General features: G+C 35.6%; 1 protein-coding gene across 5 annotated transcripts in view; it reads right to left on the bottom strand.

The window, feature by feature from the left end:
- KLHL5 (kelch like family member 5) overlaps positions 1-20244 on the bottom strand; it is an 84599-nt gene that overhangs the window by 44533 nt on the left and 19822 nt on the right. For 4 of the 5 annotated variants that reach the window (XM_032400206.1, XM_032400203.1, XM_032400205.1 and 1 more), the window contains exons 2-4: positions 6551-6733; positions 3813-3949; positions 3076-3272 (exon numbers count right to left, since the gene is read on the bottom strand). In XM_032400206.1, the coding sequence (XP_032256097.1) occupies positions 3076-3272; positions 3813-3949; positions 6551-6693 (477 nt within the window). In that variant the 5' untranslated portion in view covers positions 6694-6733. Of the gene's footprint in view, positions 1-3075; positions 3273-3812; positions 3950-6550; positions 6734-19065; positions 19162-20244 lie in introns of all 5 variants that reach the window. The other variant, XM_032400204.1, reaches the window with a different exon arrangement.

Raw genomic sequence — 20244 nt, 5'->3', positions numbered from 1 at the left:
TCTAATGATGCTTCTCTATATTATTATTTATAATAGTACAAAATGGGAATTAGCCTAAAGGTCCAGCTATAGGGGGTTGTAACTCAATGGGCTATTAAGCAGGCATTAAAAATTTCAAAAACAAAGATCACATCGATACATGGAAATACATTTATTACATAATGTTAGGTAAGATTCTAAGAAATCAAAATAATACACATTTCTAATTGCTCAAAGGTAGTGTACAGTACAATCAACATTTACACCATACTGATATAATAACTACTGCTTTACTTTCAAATGGTATTAATGGCATTACCAATGCAATGGTATTAATTCATCAAGTAGAAAAGGACGATTATATATATTATTATTATTGATTGATTGATTTTCTATTTTAGAACCATGCCCATTCCATTCTAGTACAATTCATTTTAAGTGAAAATTGAGTCTCTCAACAACTTATGGAAAGACTACTGAACACAAGGTTAAACACAAAGTGCTTTTCAAAAGTATTTGGTTTTACAGCGGGTATTTTAGCAGAATTCAGTGTTTTTTCTAGGTCGAGAAACAAAATTCAAAAATTTAAAACTAAATGCTTATATTTATTTCACAAATCCATAATGCCATTAAATATTTGTAATGATACACCCAACGTTAGTTAGACTTTTTGGTAGAGGTTAAAGGACTCGTGCCAGGTCACACTGAGTGTCAGTCAGAGTGAGAACAAGTTTCCAGATTACAAGAAGGAACTCCTCATCCTTTCCTACCTGTATTCATAGAGGATGAGTGAACATTCCAAGTACGTGCACCATTTACTGATTGTGACAACTGAATTGACTATGTGGCATTATGCTTACTTCGGATTTTAAATCTATTTTGTGTTGTTGTGATGAGCGCCGGGTAACATATGGAATTGTTGAATCACTATATTGTACACCTGAAACTAATATAACACTGTATGTTAACTAACTGGCATTAAAATAAAAACTTTAAAAAAAATCTATTTTGTGATATAAAAAGCTATCATGCTACCAAATACTTGCTAGCATTATGCCCTTTCTCCATTTGGAATTAGTTTCCAAGCAAATGAAATTACTGAGGGATTTATTTAAATTGAAGACTGAATTTTGCTATACATTTTCATTGAGTTCCCATAGCAACAATTGAAATCAGACAATCTGCCTCTAAATGACTTATTGTTATTAGAATTAAATTTCACCTGTCTGTTGAAACTGAATAATGTCAAATAATAGCCTTGAGAAAAAAAAAACAAAAAACTATCCAACTAATTGGCTGTGAAAATAGCTTTAAAAACATTGAGCTGAATCAATAATATTGTAATAACTCTGTATGGTGACACAAAGTAACTACAATTCTCATGGTAAGAACTGCATAATGTATAGAATTGTTGAGTCACTATGTTGTACACCTGAAACTAAAATAACACTGCATGCCAACTTTAATTAAAAAAAAGAGCCAATTTAAGTTTAATTTATGTCTAAGCCATTATGTCTTAGCAGCCACTGTGCCTCTACTATAAACAACAGGAGTGACCTAAATGCATACAAGTGTTTTCATGTGAATCAAACTCCTTCCTAGGAAAGAGATATTACTTAAATGATGAACTGATTATGAAGAAAAGAAACCCGTTTTATTTTATTTATAGTCATCTTACTCCCAAAATTATTTGAACCTGAGGTTTAAGGTTAAAATGAGAAATCTGCAAGGGAAAGATAAAGATGGAGGTGGGGAAAAATCTTCCATGGGACTTAATTTAGAAGATGCCAGTTCTGTATAGTATTGCCTTGTCACACAATCTCTGTGACTGATTAACTGATAAACAAGAAACATTCCTGAGAAGTGATGATACCACAGGGGCGAATACAAATCATAAGGGTTGCACTTTTGTCTGAGTGCTTTTGTTCACTCACATCAATCCCTAATGTGTTGAATAGAGCAATGATGGTACAATGATGGTGACGATGATGAGGATATCATTTATTGACTGGGTATACTATGTGTCAATCACTATTTTCAGTGCTACACTCCTATTAACTCATTTAATCCTCATACCGAGCTTACGAAGTAGGTAGAATTATTCTTCCCAATAGCTGTAAACCCCTGTTCTTATCATTGTTCTAAAATCTCTATTTCTGTAGTGAAAGATTTCTGAAGTATTTGTCAATCCCTTCACAGACAAACCAACTCAGTGGAAGGATGGAGGAGAAGGTAGACAAAAACATCTTCTTCATGTTGATAAACTCAGTAATATGGATAACTAGCGTAAGTGTGTGTGAATGTTCACATTCTTTCTTCTCTTAGGAGCTGTATTGCCCTAACTGCAGGATACAAAGTAACAGTCTTCAATCTCTGCCCAGCTATGAAGACCTAACTGCCACAGTGTGACAAGATGGTCATTCCTTAAAAATCCAAATATCCTCCCTTCCCCAAATGCCTGTACTATGAAGACTGGGCGGGGGGGGGGGGGGGGGGGGGGCCTGGTCCTAACAAAATGCCTTCAACATGCTCTTCTTTTCTTGCTGTCCTAGATCAGTCTGTATCCATTATCCTCTGATGTCTGAATGAGAACCTCCTCTGCGATTTATTTTGAGCACATAATTTGCTACAATTCATAAGATCTTTCTACACAGCTAAAAACGCTTCTTACATATAATCAGATTTACCTTTAATAAAAAGCCTCCCTTTCATCCTATCATCTGTACTGCACCAATACCCCCCAATCACGGTCACCAATTTCCATCCGTGAAAATTCATCCAAGTGCTACAGAGAAAAACGCCAGGGAAATCCTGCTTTAAAAAGCAGCCGATCTGAAAATCTTGACTAGAACAGTCCTAGGCCACTGCTCTGCTTCTTAGTGACTGTAATAACTTCAGGCTTGACTCATAGATCCAGGAGAAATATTACTTGGTGTTTTCCCCTTATAACTCAATGAAAATATCATGCAGTAGACGGTGAACCTGAACCTCAGGACGTGTGGCAGAGCCAGGGGAAAACAGCACCATGGAGATAAACCTGCAACAAGAAGGAATGAGGTAGAGCATATGCCTTTCTGCTTCTCAGAAAATACATACCATGGTATAATTGTGAGCCACTTTATGCAAATCTGTACAACCCTGGGCATCAGCAAAAGAACGGATTCCAAGGCAGTTGGATGGGTGAAGCTGTTTCATTAAAAACTTACAGCAAGCTTCCACAACCTGTGAAAGCTGAAGGAGGCAAGCTGTAGACAGCAGGCACTCAATATTATCTTCTTTTAATTCAAGGCGGCCTTAATGATAAAAAGAAATTCCATTAACCATAGAACTATATTAACTTTAACTTATAAAACAATCAGTGTTAACAGTAATAATTCTAAGCAAGAGCTCTGTATATGAATTCTAGATGGTTTTAGACAGTCCAAAGAGAAAAAAAGTACTAACTATGAAAAAACCTTATTAGCTCTTTGTGACTTTTATTAAAATAAAAAACGAATGGCTTCTTTTCAGAATTTTTAAATGATGCTTTAATTAAGTAGCATATCTATTATATATAACGCTCAAATTTTAAATGCAATAACTTAAAAACATTATATAATTCATCTAATTATATTAACATTTAAAAATACCAATCATAGGCTTAATTATGACCACCATTTTAAAGATTCTAATATAAAGATTTCAACCTTTTATAAAGGTATCACCAGCGGTGGTGATTCCAATAGCAGAATTCCCTGTTAGCTGTGGCAGGCTTTCCTAAAAGCAGAAATCTGAAATCTCATAATGCACCATAATTTTAAGAGGTTTTAGATTTACATTTTCAGATTTATTACCTGTATATGCGTACTGAATCAAGGACCACAGTGAATTCGGTTCAACACCTTCCATTTTTATTTCTTCTTGTCTTGCTTCCCTGACATCATTAGTAAACATGGCAGCAAAATAGTCTGAGACCGAGGAGAGCACCAACCTGAGAACATATCAGAGGAAAAAAAAAATCAGTGACTGCCTTAAGGTTGATGTTCATTAACAAACGCTGCTTCTCTCTCTCCTCTCTCTCCCTTTTTTTTTTTTAATTTGTTACCCACAAAAAGTGCGTGGTACCGGGAAATGCATTTTAAGTTTGACAAATTGCTTTATGCTCTAGTTCTTTCCTTGGAATAATAAATTACCATTACTGAAAATTTTCTGCTGAGGTAAATGATTTACCCATTCATTACTCAAATATCACTTTATAACATCCAGACAAAAAGCTAAAGCCCACAGCATTAAACTGACTATATAAAAAAAGGGAAAAAAAATATAAAGGTTACTTTCTGTTTATCACTTTTGGAAATAACCTAAGTGTTTTTTTCTTTTAATTTAATTGTAGTAGTAGTAGATATATGGGAGAAATTTGAGAATGGTTTTAGCAGGTTGTTTTTAACTTTTGTGATTTATTATTATTATAATGTTCACATTTTATTACCAAATGATAATATTTTTGTTATAACACCACAAAACTATTTGTATAATAGTACAGTATTATATATTAGGTACATCTCTGACCAGATTTTTGATGGCCAGATATGAAAAAAAACAGGTTATAAATATATATTTTGAAATGTGCATTTTTTTTTTTGACGTCTTGGAGATCTTTCCATGTCAGCACATTTATATAGATTCGCTTTATTTATTTATTTATTTTAAGAAATAGAAACCGATAATCGTTGAAGCTCCCTCTGTGTTCCTCTCTACTTCCATTCTCCTCCCTCCTCGGGAGCACACTGCCGTGTCCTAGGTTTGCCAGGCTGCTCTCCAAAGTGCTGTGCCAATTTAGACCCCCACTAGCACTGTATGAGAGAGAACATTTTCCCACAACATTGTCAGATGTTAAAATTTTTCGCCATCTGCAAGGTGTTAAATGGCATCTCATTGTTGTTTTAATTTTCATTTCCCTGATTGCTAGCGAGACTGAAGATCTTTTTAAATGGTTATTGGTCATTCAGGTTTCTTCTGAGAATTGCCCATTTATTCACTTACTCATTAAAGACATTCACACCTAATAAGGACAGGGCACTGTTCTAGGTACTTGAGCTATCATCAGTATAAATAAGAGACAAAAGATCCCTTCTCTAAGGGAGTCTTACATTCTAGAGGGGAGGGAGATGAATAATTAACAGCACAAATAAATTCTAGAGTACATTAAGAATGGGAAGTGCTAAGGGGAAAAAGTAGGATAAGGGCAAATGAGGAATAGGCAGGGGGTTTAAATAAGTGGTCTGACTGGAAAGTGGCGTTTGGGCAAAGACTTGAAGGAGGTGCAGGAATTAGTCATACAGGTATCTGGGAACAGCATTCGGGCAGAAGGAATGGTTTTAGCAGGTTTCGCAGGTTTTAGCCAATGCAAAAACCCAAAGGCAGGAGCAGCATGTCTGGCACATACAAGGACCACGCGGGCTGAGTGGCTCAAGCAGAGGGATCAAGGACAGAACATCAGATGGCAATGGCCATCACACGGCCCAGTGGGCTTTCATAACCTGGGATAGGAGTCACTGAAAAGTTAGATCACAGGAGTGACTGGATCTGAGTTCTATTTTAAAGGATCACTCGGGTAGCTGTGCAGCAAATAGAATGTAGGGGGGAAAGAGTGAAAGCAGGGAGACCAGTTGGCAGTTTCTGGCACTGAGGGAGACGGTGAGTTTACACGTAAGTGGAAGGGAAGGTAATGAGCTCTGTTTTGGAAAAACAGAATTTCAGATGTCTCTGTGACATGCAGGTTGAGGTATCTTTTCCAGTAAACCCATGCTCATAACACGGACTTTTTGTCACAGTATCTAGTAGCATCTCAATAAATGTATGCCCATTGAATCATTGGAAACTAAGACCAAGCCCATTTTTCCCAATGATTTCACTTCCGCTTTGGAACGTTTAAGAAAACCTTTGGGACGGAGTGTTAATTAGTTTTTAAAAGCATTAAAAAAAAAAAAAAAAAACCTTTTGGGGTCATAATAGTGATTAACACAGGACAACTGAACACAGAATTATCAAAGGAAACATAATGAATTGTTCTTTATTAAACATCTCTCTTTTCTTATTTCAAAAAATAGTACTTCATTTGTGTTAAAGGTTTTTGTTCCCTAACATCACTGCTTTTCCTATTTTTTGGAGGTCAGCAAATAGAAGTTGGGATAGATGTCGCTATTTTAAGACTCTTCCATTTTTGCCATTTCATTCCACTAGCTTTTTTGCTTCTAAATACTCACAGCTCTAATTACCGTTGAGTTTACTTATTTAATAGGTAGAATTTAGGAGAAAAGCTGCTCGTAGTAGCTGAAATCTTTGCCAAACAATACTGACTGGTCTGAGGCTAGTGTGTTTTGTTTTTGTGTTTCTGCCGAGGGAAAGTGACCCTTTTGGGGTCATTTAATGTATAATAATTTCACATGCACTGTTTTCTTTGCAGAAATCCCATGAAAGATACCCCTTCCTAAAAGCATATGGAATAGTTAGTTGGAACAAATTATCTCAACATACATAACAGATTAGTAAGGAAATACTTCTCACATACAGAGATTTAGAAAACAATTACCTATGAGCTGGAATTCTGCGATCACCAGCAACTAGAATTACATCACATAACTGTTTGTGTCTTAAATAGTTTTCCATCTTTTTAAATGTTTGCTCAGCATGATTAAGGGCTTGGAAAAATTCATCTGATGAACATGGCTCCATAGTATGGCAGGATGATAACGTCTCACTACTGTTGGAAGTCCTGACAAGAAAGAGAACACACCTTTTGAAATATTACTATCACATTGAAAAGATCTTTTCTATCAAGTCCTTTAAAAACCTTTAAATGTAATGGAAGTCATCACTGCTACCAGTCAATAGTAACGTGTAGTCATTCATCATTTTTGTCTTTTAAATTCAATGATGGCTCAAATCATACGTCTTGTAAATACTGTGAGTGAATGTGACATCTGGTAGTTAATAACTATATATATTCTTTGCAGTGTCTGTTTTTGAGATCTTTTTGCCGGTCAACATAATTTCTCTGTTGAAAAAGAGCCAAGCTATATTCATAATGATAGTATATCTCTTAACATTATATTTAAGGTATTCGAGATCATTCTTTGAAAGCAGGAAGGCAATTAAACTATTTTAGAGACAAAAATTCAAGCCATCCTTTACTTAAAAATGGGTTACAGTCCACAGTTCATTTACAGGATAACTATTTGGAATATTAAACACAGCTGACCTTTGACCAACATGGGCTCTCTTTTTCTTTGAATTTGGGGGTCCCCTTAATACGCAGATTTTTTACAATAAACATAATGCAGTTTTAAAAATGTATTTTTTCTTCCTCATATTAGTCTTTATAACATTTTCTTTATTCTACCTCACTTTTTTGTAAGAATATAGTATATAATACATATAACATACAAAATGTGTTAATTGACTGTTTATGTTATGTGTAAGGTTTGCAGTCAAGAGCAGGCTATTACTAGTTAAGTTTGGGGGAGTCAAAAGTTCTATGTGGATTTTTGAGTGTGGGGTCTGGTATCCCTAACTCCCGCATTGTTCAAGGGTCAACTGTACACGGTCATAAAAACAATGTTATAAATTATTCATTTGATTCTCTAGTCAGTCTTCAAAAGCCCAGATGACCTATAACTTATATTACAGATAAAAGAAATGTGATGACCTAACCTAGGTATCTAGAAATTATTTGCAATTTCCAAATTAGAATTTGAAAAGTATGAGTTTTTTGTTTTCTTATGATTTACTGATGGAAATGGTGAAAAAATGAAAAGGTTACTACTAGGAACTAAGTCCTAAGTCCACCCCTCCCTGCACCCCCCAGGATCACTTGTAATCAACATCCATTGGCTGTGCAATTAACTACCAACAATGCCATAACTTAGTTCTCAATTCTTGTCACATTTACTTTTAGGGATTATGATTCTGACAGATACTTTATTGATTCAATCCTCACTGTATCTTAAGACAATATTCTTAATATAAACATCTAATAACCTTCCCAAAAAAGAAAAAGTCACTGGATCTTTAGAGTCAAGAGAACTAAAGCCTAGGAGATTAAGTGCCTTGCCAAGAGTCCTACAGTTTGTTCATGACAGAGAGAGGCCTGTCACAGAGATCACTATGTGTTCACCTTTAAAACCCTTTCTCTTTTTCTTTGGAGAATATACCTAGGCAGCATTTCCCAGACTCTCTCAAAGACAGGTGAGGTCTTATAATGGAAATGAACTACGTCACCTCCAGGCTAACGTGGCTAAGAGCAGGTGTTCCTTTCTCATGCTTTCTTTTTTTTTTTTTAATTACAAGCTTTTTTTTTTTTTTTTAAGATTTTATTTATTTATTTGACAGAGAGAGACACAGCGAAGAGAGGGAACACAAGCAGGGGGAGTGGGAGAGGGAGAAGCAGGCTTCCCACGGAGCAGGGAGCCCGATGCGGGGCTCGATCCCAGAACCCCAGGATCATGACTTGAGCCGAAGGCAGACGCTTAACTGACTGAGCCACCCAGGAGCCCCACGCTTTCTTTCTCAGCAGTGTCTCTACCTAAATTCTCCCAGCCCAATGCATTTTTAACGCATACAAATATGGGTCTTAAAAAATGTTCCTGGAGGATAACTGTCAATAATAATAATAATAGAAGCAAAATATATATTATCTAGAATGCATGTGTCATATACTATGAATATTATTGGTGTAATGACTTGGAAAATCCAGGAAAATATACTCAAATTTACATTTAAGATAATTATCATAAAAATATATTCAGTAATGTGTAATTATATGTTGCTTATATAAATGAACGAAATTAAAAATTATTTTAAAATCTAGGAGAAAACATAACATGAGCAATAACAGATGATGGTAACTTTGGTGAATAACAATTTGAAGATTTAAAACATTTTTCAATAAAATGAAGTTTTATATTCTCAAAATACTGACAAATGATTATTAGAGTTTTACTGATTTAAGAATGAAAGAAAATTAGAACATTTAATTTTCATAAACCACAAATTCTTTCAAGAACAAGATTAAGTAAAGAAATCAAGTACTTTTCTTTCTTAGGGTTCCTATATATTGTATCACATTTTTTTTAAAGATTTTATTTATTTGAGAGAGAGAGCATGAGTGGGGGGGGGAGAGGAAGAAGCAGGCTCCCTGCTGAGCAGGGAGCCCTATGCGGGGCTTGATCTCAGGACCCTGGGATCATGACCTCAGTGGACGGCTGACCTTTAACTGACTAAGCCACCCAGACACCTCTGTATCACATTTTTTACATTAAATTCTTAGTAATGGCAAGACAGTGAGTTAGTTGAATGTTTTTGAGTGATGAATTGCCATCATCCAAACATAAATGCTAATCAATGTTAACTTCTGAAAGAACAACAGAAATTTATAATATGATTATAAGGCTAGGTTTCATGTTGGTATATAAGCCCAATTAATAAATAGGCCATCTCTTTTCTTGTCAAGAACTTTCAGGGTGTTTGGTTCTTTAACTTCCGGAATGAATAAGAATAACCCAGGGAGCCTTTCAGCATCTGCGTTCAGAGCCTCATTCCCTAAGACTGATTCACTAGGTCTAATATTTCATTCAAATACTTTGAAACTCTTTGAAAGCCCTACAGGTGATTCGAACACATGTTACAGGTTGAAGAGCAGTGGTGTGCACTTCAGGGAGAGACAGATAAATTATACAGATCATGTGATAAACTTACAGGTTCAAAACATTGCTTTACACAACCGATATTTTACTTCAAACATGTGTCAACTGAATTTCTTTGCCTTTAAATGAACTAGTTGAACTTAATGGAATATTTGTTATTTTTAAAATGAGCATAAAGGTAAAACATCAAAATCATTTATACGTATGCATATTAACAAACAATAACTTATGTTTCTAAAATAACATTTCAAACTTTGTAATTTGCTTTCAAGGCTTCCACTGCCATCACATGTTAAATAAACATATTATTTCAATGCGACAATTAATTTACTGAGATTTCTGGGTATAGAAATCACTTCCATCCACTGCTACAAATGAAGGATCATAAGGAATGCAGGCTTCTGATTTGTATCCTATGGAAAAGTGAAGCCACCCATTCACAAAAGGAGCATGAAAGAGGGAGAAACAGAGCTATTCGAAAGACTTGAAGAGCTGCACAGCTTTCTAGCATTTCTTGTTTTGTTTTTAAGAAATTTGGGGGTTTACATATATAATTTTAATAATACAGAAATTTACTAAGAAAACTACTGCATCTCCATACAGTTATAGGATCTTGGCCATTAGAAAAATTATATACGGAATTTTTACATCTAGGAGGAACCTATACGTTTAATTCAATTCCCTTATTTTGAGATGAGAAAATCTGAGGCCCAAAATGGACAAAGTAATCAACCAAAGACACATAGGCAGCCAGTTACAAAGCCAGGATCAGGAAGCATTCAGAGTGCTGGCCAAACCACTCACAGAGAAATGGGAATTCTTGCCTACCTTTACTCTTAGGGCATCAGTGAGCTCAAGGACTAAGGGTATAAAAGGAGAATGATGCTACATATGAATGAGGGTAATTTCACAGAAAGAAAAGATAACAGAATTAAGAATTTTAGACAAATGTCTACTGCTGTGTGGCTGCCCCTTTGCTGGGTATAAGAGAGCAAGAATCTTTTAGGTTTCCATGGGACAGAGATCACATCTCTATCCCTGGCTAATCAGACTGCTTTTAATACTATGACTCCATGTAATTTACAATGCTAATATTTCCTAATTACTTCTTTTCCTATTATGTACTTTGGTTTGGAGAGTTGAACTGGAGAGGTATGGTGTAGTGATCAAGACCATTTTAGGAAAATTCTAGAGCTGTGCTGTCCAATATAATAGCCACTAGCCTCATGGTGCTATTTTAATTTAATTACAATTAAATTAAAAATTTAGTTCTTTAGTTAGAATAGTCATATTTCAAATAGTTAATAACTTCAGGGGGATAATGACTGCCAAAATGAATAGTGCAGATATAGGACATTTCCGTCAATGCAGAAAGTTCTACTAACCTTTTCAATAGCAAAACAGGAATAAGTAATACATAGTACTTTCTTTAAAGGATCCCTCATGGGGGGTTCATTAAGTGAAATGATGAATGCATAGCCCTAGCACAGAATAAGTACACAATAAGGTAAGCTATTGTTAATGGAATCTATGTTTTAAATGGCAAATGGAAAGGCCTGTCTCTTGTCTTTATATAATGTTGTTTGGTTGGTTGTCTTTTAAAAAAACGATCCCCAGCATTATCAATTTTATAACCAAATCTCATATTTCCTAATTAAAATGCTCTTTAGTAAACCTGGTAGACATCAAAACTCATAATACGGCTATTTGGGAATAGGCCATTTATGGAGCATTTAATATATATTTCTCTGAGATTCTACTCGCTCTTTTACATGATAACAGAGGAAATATATCTAACATCTCTGGTTCATTTTATTCATATGTTACTAGGATGGTAAATCATTAAAACCATTCATAATAGATGTTCACTGTAGAGAACTATGCATTGCTGAATATTTCCGGGCTATGAAGAAACATTTAATTTTTAGCCTACTGTACCTTGGCAGTAGGCAATGAACTTGTAAGTCAGAAAAACACCTAATCATAGAAAAGAGGCAAGTATCAAACAGAATCAAGTCATCAAATATTTACAGAGTAACTCCTAATATGCAGTATTGCACCAGTTTTAGAAACTGGGGGGATGTAAAGAAAGAGAGGATTCTTTAGTGAAGGAATTTGAAGAGTCAAGTTTCATGAACTGGAAAAAAAAAATTAAATAGCAACACTGCCTAGCCCTTGCAATTCCTCAGATTTCACACATGTGCACACACGCATATGCACGTACAAAATACGTTCCAGGACCAATAGTACCTTTTAGTAAAAACTACTTAGATTTCTTCACTTTCATCATCAGAATTTACATTGGTCTTTCTTCATGGAGTGATTTTTCAAAATAAGTTTTAAAAATCACTTCATAAGAATTACACTGTATGTAGATTTGAGGAGAAAACAAAGCTGCATTGAAACTCTAATTGGTCTGTTTGGCTGGCTCCCTCGGTAAGTGATTTACTCCCAGCTATCTGCCTCATAGCTTCTGGCATTCAGAATTCATGCTTTTGCAAAAGTGAAAATTACTGTATCATGAATCTTTTGGCATCCTCTACAAATATTCAAAACCACAAATGTAAAATAAGAATGTAAATTGCTTAGTATAGGCTAGCAGTCTCTAAATCTTTTTTATGCCTATCCTTTCCAGTATCCTTTTAAGCATGTGCCCAAATACATGGATATTTACTAATTTATAAAAGATATACAGATACCATTGTACAATTATTATTTATATTCTAAAACACAGAAAAAATAGAGCTTTAAAGGATAAGATAAAGGAATATAGTCAATAATGTCGTAACAACTTTTTTTTTTTTTTATTTGACAGAGAGAGACACAGCGAGAGAAGAAACACAAGCAGGGGGAGTGGGAGAGGGAGAAGCAGGCTTCCCGCTGAGCAGGGAGCCCGATGTGGGGCTCGATCCCAGGACCCTGGGATCATGACCTGAGCCGAAGGCAGACTCTTAACGGCTAAGCCACCCAGGCGCCCCTTGTAACAACTTCGTACGGTGATAGATGGTAGCTAGATTTATCGTGGTGATAACTTCATAATGTATATAAATGATCACGGTTGTATACCTGAAACTAATATTGCATGCCAACTACATTTCAATAAAAAAGCGTAAGACAAAATGGAAATAGAAGCTCTATTTTTACCATCTCTCCAGCTGATCATTTTGTACATCCCCAATTGGAGAGTAATTGCTATTGGAATACAGAGAAGGGGAAGAGCAATATGAGCTGGTGTTTGGAAAGGCAACAAGTAGCAGGTGAGATCTGAAATGCATCTTGGAATTCAGTGGGTGAGGGAGAAGAGGATTCGGGTGTCTCCTCTAAAGGGAGGACAAGTCAGGTATATGAGGAGAAATGACAAGAAAGGAAAAAGAATACCTTCACCTCTTCCCTTCTCGAGACAACGATTTTTGATTGGGGAATTTAAAGGCATTTTTCCGGGGCACCTGGGTGCCTTAGTCGTTAAGCATCTGCCTTCGGCTCAGGTCATGATCCCAGGGCCCTGGGATCGAGCCCCGCATCAGGCTCCCTGCTCAGCAGGAAGCCTGCTTCTCCCTCTCCCACTCCCCCTGCTGGGGTTCCCTCTCTAGCTGTGTCTCTGTCAAATAAATAAAATCTTAAAAAAAAAAAATAAAGGCGTTTTTCCTGGTACCATGGCCAGAGTATCTACAGCGAAGAGAATTAAATGTAAGAATCAAATTTTCTTACATAATAACCAGTATGGAGGGGAAGGGCCAGCAGACACTTTCATACAATGCTGCTGAGAATTAAAATAATAGTAATGTTCCTGAAATGACTTTGAGAATACAAATCAAGCACCCTAAAAATGCGCACATCCTTGGGATTTTATCCAAAGGAAACAATCATCTGTGGTATATGGACCGCACTACATGGAGGGTTTATTGCAGGTTGTTTCTAACAGGAAAATACTGGAAACAATCTGAATTCCAAAAAGAAAAAGAACATTGGTTTAACACAAGGTGTATCTGCGCATGGGAGGATGATGCAGCCAGCTAAAAAGACAGGAGAACAGTTAATGACATGGAAAACTGTTTTAGTGGAACATTGGTTTTGCCTCTCTGGTACTCTTTCTTATGGGAACAGACCCATTTCTACCCTTTGGGAAACCACACATTCCCCACCTCAGTCCACATGGCGTGGGCAGAGATGAATCTTCCCCTGGACAAAAATGAACAAGGGCCTGGGACCTGGCTAGTAAAAGTTATCATACCTCCTGGCAATTATGATTGGTTTGAGTGAACCCATGATTCAAACAAGGCCATCAGAGCCAGTTTCAAGATGTTGGTTGGCACTCTTGGAAGAGTCACTCTCTTTCCATTGAGGTTGCTAAGCTGATAAAAAGTTAATCTATAGCTGCTAGTGGCTTTTGCTACCACACTGAGAGCCTGCCCGGGAAATGCCATCACAGAGGAAAACAGAATCTAGACAGGGAGAATAATCGATTTCTGGTGTTATTGGAGTATCTGGATTCAGCCACGAATAAAGCTAAGTTCTATCCTTGGATGTTTTATTTACTTACACAAACCCAAAAATTTCTAGTTTTTGCTTAAGTCATTTTGAGTTGGGCTTCTGTCTTTTGCGATGAGTCCTAATTTTAATATTTATATTAGGGCAAAAAAGTGGTTTACAAAATAGTATCTACAGAAAGGTTCAGATTTTCACTCTAAAAATACATATTTTTATTATACATGTATAGAAAATATACTGGAAGGACACTCTCCCAAATTGTTAATGGTTGTTATTTTGGGGTGGCAGGGTAATTAGTGATTTTTTATTTTTCTGTTTTTATTTATCTCTATTTTCCAATGTCTCTATGGTAAAAATATTACATAATGTGGAAAAAAACTAATTAAAAAATTTGATCTGAAGAATTCTGTTCAGCTGTCTTCACCTCTTGCACCTGTTGATTATGACTCCTAAATCATTCTTTCCTTCCACCACAGTAATGAGTTTTGCTGGACACATGGCTACCCAGATAAAGAGGACAGTTCTGAGTCTCCTTGCAACTAGTTGTGGCCATATGACTCAGTTTTCAACAATAGAACGTAAGCAGAACTGATACATGCAACTTGTGTTATTGGCTTAATGTCCTCCCTTTTGCTGGTCCCTCCCATGGGCTAGAATGCAGAGGGGGAGTTGAGTAAGCTAGCTTTGAACATAAAAAAAGGATAATACCCTACAGGATGGAGAAACAGTATGGAAGAAATCTGGGTCGCTGAGGGAACCTGTGAAGCAGAGCCACCTATCTGCCCTGAGCTACCTGCCCATCGGTTGGGAGATAGAGAAATAAACTTCTATTTTATTTGAGCCACTGTCTTTCTGAATTTCTTATTATATCATCTTAGCCTGTTCCCTACTAATAGGCTCCCTAAAGGTAAATGACCAAATTATATGGCTGTGTGCACATGGGTGTGTATGTGGGGTGTGTGTGATTGTTTTCATGCCTAATATATCTAATATTAAAAATATAAAACCTCACTATCTAGTTCTAAATGGAAAAAATGAAATACAAGCAGGAAGTGGCATAAAGGCATGTTCTTCTGCCTTTAAAATCTGGAGTTATAATCGCTTCTCGGCCTTTTGGCTAAGATCAAGTGTAAAATCTGGAGTTATAAAGGCCAGTTGTGCAACTGAAGTGCCTATCCTTTGTCCTAGGCTGATTCTTCAGCTTTCCCAGCAGTTCTGAGAACTAACAGGATTCCAATAAACTATTCTGTTAAAATCAGCCCGTCAATTTCAGTTGCTTAAAGCTAAGAAGGCAGAATGATACAGCAGACAGAGATGCCTTACTTAGAAAGGTATATAAAATACTTAACACTCACACGTGCACACCTGCATGTGCACGCAGAGTGTCTCGTGGGAAGAGGTTCCATAGCTTTTGTCAAAGGAATTTATGCCATGACTTGGGCATATATGTGTAACGGAGGACATGCAATATATCCTTCCCAGATATAAGTATGGTAGAGTTGGAACTTCTTTGCCATCTCTGGAAGCAGAATTCGTGGAAATGCTGAGGATTTAATTTCAAACTGTACCAGAATTAATACACTGGTTCGAACAAGGAGATGCAGAGACAACATAACGAGGGGCAAGAAAAAGGAGGTAGCACTTGAGAAAAGGTGAAGATAACGCCTTGTTGGGAGAGGAGGAGGACCTCCGTGCCTCCAAGGGGAGTCAAAGAATAGTGCGTATATCTGCAGTTGAAACAGGGGACATGCAACCAACCATCACGAGTCAGATAGAGGACTGTGGGTAAAGAGTTGTGGCCCTATTAAGAGACTATACCTGTAAGCCAGCCAGGCTTAGCATTTTCAAGAACCAGGCTAAGAAAATTAGCTGAGGAGAGAAGGTGAAAGTGGTGAGAATGATCATTAACTATTATGTTAATCCAAGTTGAACTTGGTGATGAAAGTCATAGAGAGCTGAAATAGTCACACACAGACTGGCGTGTGAGCATGAAATCTACATCTTAATTGTTTGGGGTCAAAATGCGGCTACTTCCAAGTGATCAAGTCAATATCAACAGCGATAATTCAGGCTGATAGAACAGATCCTGGATATGATGTGATGAAAATGCACTTTACCTTTGTGGTGTTCCTCCCCAAAACTCATAACCTCAGTCTAATCATGAGAAAAACATCAGATAAATCTCAGCTGAGTAAGACATTCTGCAAAACATCTGACCCCACTCCCTGAACTGCCAAGGTCATCAGAAACAAGGGAAGTCTGAGAAACTGTCCCAGCCCAGAGGAGCCTAAGGAGACATGATAACTAAATGTAACATGGTGTTCTGGATGGGATCCTACAACAGAAAAAGGTCATTAGGCAGAAATTCAGAAAATCTGAATAAAGTATGGACCTCAGTTAATAATAATGTACCAATATTGGTTTATTAATAGTAACACATGTACCATTCTAATATATTAAAAATAAGAGAAACTGGGTGTGGGGTATAAAGGAATTCACTATACTATTCTTCAATTTTCCTATAAACCTAAAACAGTTGTAAAAATATAAAGTTTATTTTTTAAAATGCAGTTTTATTTCACTTACTAACCTTGAGCAAGTTACTTAGCCTTTCTGTTCCTCATTGACTCATCTATAAAATTAGAATGAGAACAATGGCTGATCTCAGAAATTTGTTGTGAAGACTAAAGGAATTCATACTAAAATGCTTAAAACAGTGCTCCACAGGTACTAAGCACCCAGCTGGTATTAGCTATTATTATTTCTGAATATTTGTAAAGTACAGCAATATTTTACACATATTGACTAAAAATGTGACATACAAATCTGACATATAAAATATTAAACTTTACGAACAAAGCTTGAAATAATGAAATTTCCCTCAATATGTTAAAAATTACATAATTTCAAGGCTGGCAAATCAAGTGAAGTGTAAACTGAGTTTGTACTATGGTCACATGGTGGGTCACAACGGAAACTCTCCTAGCCTTCATAAGAATTCATCCTGAATTAAGGTCTTAGGAACCTACTGCACACTGGCAACCCTCACTTAGGGTCTAAAATTCCTCACAGTGTAAAAAATAAGGGTTGCATTTCAATACTGAAGTAATGACTTAGACAATTCCCATGGAGAAAATGTTGGCTAGGCTACAGACCTAAGATCAAAATTAAAATATGAAAACTTTTAAAGATTTTATTTATTTAGAGAGAAACGAGCTGGGAGGGGCAGAGGGAGGAGAGAATCCCAAGCAGACTTCATGCTCAGCATAGAACTTGATGTGGGGTTCAATCTCACAACCCTGAGATCATGACCTGAGCCGAAATCAAGAGTTGGATGCTCAACCGACTGAGCCACCCAAGTGCCCCCAAAAGATGAAATCTTTTAAATCACTTAGATGTGTGGCAGGAGAAATTAGCGGAAGTCTAAGGGCTGAAGCTGACATGTCTCCTAGTTGGAATGCAACTAATCAAACATATAAGCAACATATGGTGTCTTTAACTTCTGCCTGAAATTGTGCAGACCCACTGTGGGTGCTAGGATTTTGTATAGGTAAAACCACTCAGCTGTTTTCCCTTTTTTCTAATAATTCGAAATTTCAGTCTAAGTTCTGAGATCTACCTATGTAATTATTATGAATGCTTAAATAAGAAATTCTCCATATATCATGTATATTACCATTATGTCTTTAATATTTTAAGATATCAATTCATAACATACTCAAATGTTTACTATGTTTTATTTTTTGTAAATATTATGTAAGAAAAAGAAAAACACTTGTGCCCAAGTAATATACAAAAATTTGATGAATGTCAGTGTAGCTTCTTTTGACATTAACAGTGACAGCTTTTGATTTGTAGAAGGGCCACCACCTAAAGAGACTGCTCACTTAATCAAAAAGCTAGAGGCAAATAAATGTATCCTTATGACAAAGATCAAAGACTCAGAGCTGAAGGAAGATGTGAGAATCAGATATATTTAATCTAGGAAAAAACAGAGGAGTAGTAGTATACACACAAATGACATTTCTAAATCTAGAATGGTTGTTTTTTGCAGTAAGATATTAGGATAGAAATTTCAAACCTTTGAGAATATTAAGTTGCTTTGACGTGTTTTTATATCTAAAAATCAGGGACTTTTTAAAAGCACATTTTATTTTTGAAATAATATTTTAGGAATAGTTTGATCACTGCAGATGTAAACTATTTACTCCCATCTTATTATTTAATTTCTCAAGCTTCTTGATTAGCATTTTAAAAACAACTACATTCAGATTTTTAAAAAAAATATCATTCTTACTTTTATATCTCCTATGTGTCAATTTTATATTCTTGAAGTACGCATATAGCAATCTCTCACTTAAAAAAAAAAGGCAGTCTTTTTCTTTCATAATGAATATCCCACTAAGATGATATTTCAATATGGATACTAAAGAATACATTAACTTGATTTCAATAATCATTAGTTATGCATATTACCTTTGTTGTAAGGAAGTAAATTATAGCAACCAATGTGTCTATAACCTTTACAACTTTATACATTGCATATAAATTTTATACTCACATATGTATAATCTCTCCAGGTAGTAGATACATGTTAAGATTTTTATAACTTATGGTGATAAATGAATGAATGTTTTGTTTTTCTGGTTTTGTTATAATAGTCTTGATACATTGCATTGATTTTCAAATGGGAAGATGATTACTTTTTGGTTTTCCATAAAAATGATAAACCCTGAGCCTTTTACTGTATACATTATTATTCTCTTTATGGCAACAAGTCTCCAAAGAAAATGCAAAGCAATGAAACCATACTAACTCAACTGATCTCCATATTAAAATGATTTTGGAGTTCTTATTCACTTAATGCCAAGTCACAGACTAATTTAAAAATTTTTAAATTAAATACACTAGTTACCTATGTAAAGATACGCCCCTCTCTTCATTATACAAATGATTATAGATGACTGGTCTATATTTATTATTCCAACACCACAATTCAGAATTCCATGTTCTGAAGGTTAGAAAAGGAGAAAGCAATAAATATCCCCAAGTAAGAAATACTTGAATCTATGAATTCATTTTGTCTCCATCTCTTATGATGCCTATAATTAAGAACCAACATACAAATTACAAGTGTTATCAAAACCTGCAGAGAAATTTTTAAAAAAAGAATCCAGTAGTCAAATTAGACAAACAATAGCCTTTAAATACTGAGAAATATTTTTGCATGAAGATGAACCAGAAAGATGAGTTTTATGCTGTGACTTGTTACATAATATGCTATAGTAGTTTAAACTGATTGATAAAATTCATTTCAAAGATAAAGCCAGGTTCCAAGGGGGAAGATGGATAAAGTCATTGAGACATCAACCAATTTTTTTTTTATGTTCTCTCCTCAAACTCACTCTCCCTTCTTCTCTCCCTGCTTTTAGCAGCTGACCACTTCTAGCCCTCTGTGTTCCCTGCTACTCTCCTGAAGGAATGTCCTTCACTTCCCTAAATAGCCCAATTTTCAGTGAAGTGAAGGTAACAGGAATTAGTAGCTGTCATCTCAGAAAGAGACATGCTACTGTATTTCCTGTATTAGTCTGGAGGGCAGCAACATAGACAGGACAAAGAGAAATAACCATAAGAAAAATATTATTGTAACTACAATGGTGTAAAAAAAATTACTGACAACTACAATGTACATCTCCTTGTAAAACTCTTCATTTTCATTAAGATTTAAAAATGACTCCATAATCTGTTGCAAAGTAAAATGTCAGGTCTTCTATAGTTTTGCTATGACTATAGAAGGTAAATGAATGAAGCAAACTGCAAGGCAATGATGCATAAAATTGCTACTATATATTATTTTCAAGGCAGAGCCATATCTATATATGGAACATAAGATATTTCAAAATGAATGCAACTTGTAGTCTTTATAATTTTACAGAATTAAAATTGAGAACATTTCAGCAAACCCTAGCAAAAGTACCATATATGCATACCCAGATGTTATGTATGTGTATGTAAGTAGAGGTATATATCATAGATAAATACTACTACTAAATTATTAACACTATAGAGAATATACCCCCACACCCCCTTTCTA

This window comes from Phoca vitulina, unplaced genomic scaffold (assembly GCF_004348235.1).
Source record: "Phoca vitulina isolate PV1807 unplaced genomic scaffold, GSC_HSeal_1.0 scaffold3, whole genome shotgun sequence".
Lineage (NCBI taxonomy): Eukaryota > Metazoa > Chordata > Mammalia > Carnivora > Phocidae > Phoca > Phoca vitulina.
Note: the sequence above shows the minus strand (reverse complement) of the source record. Positions and strands in the feature narration are given on the sequence as shown.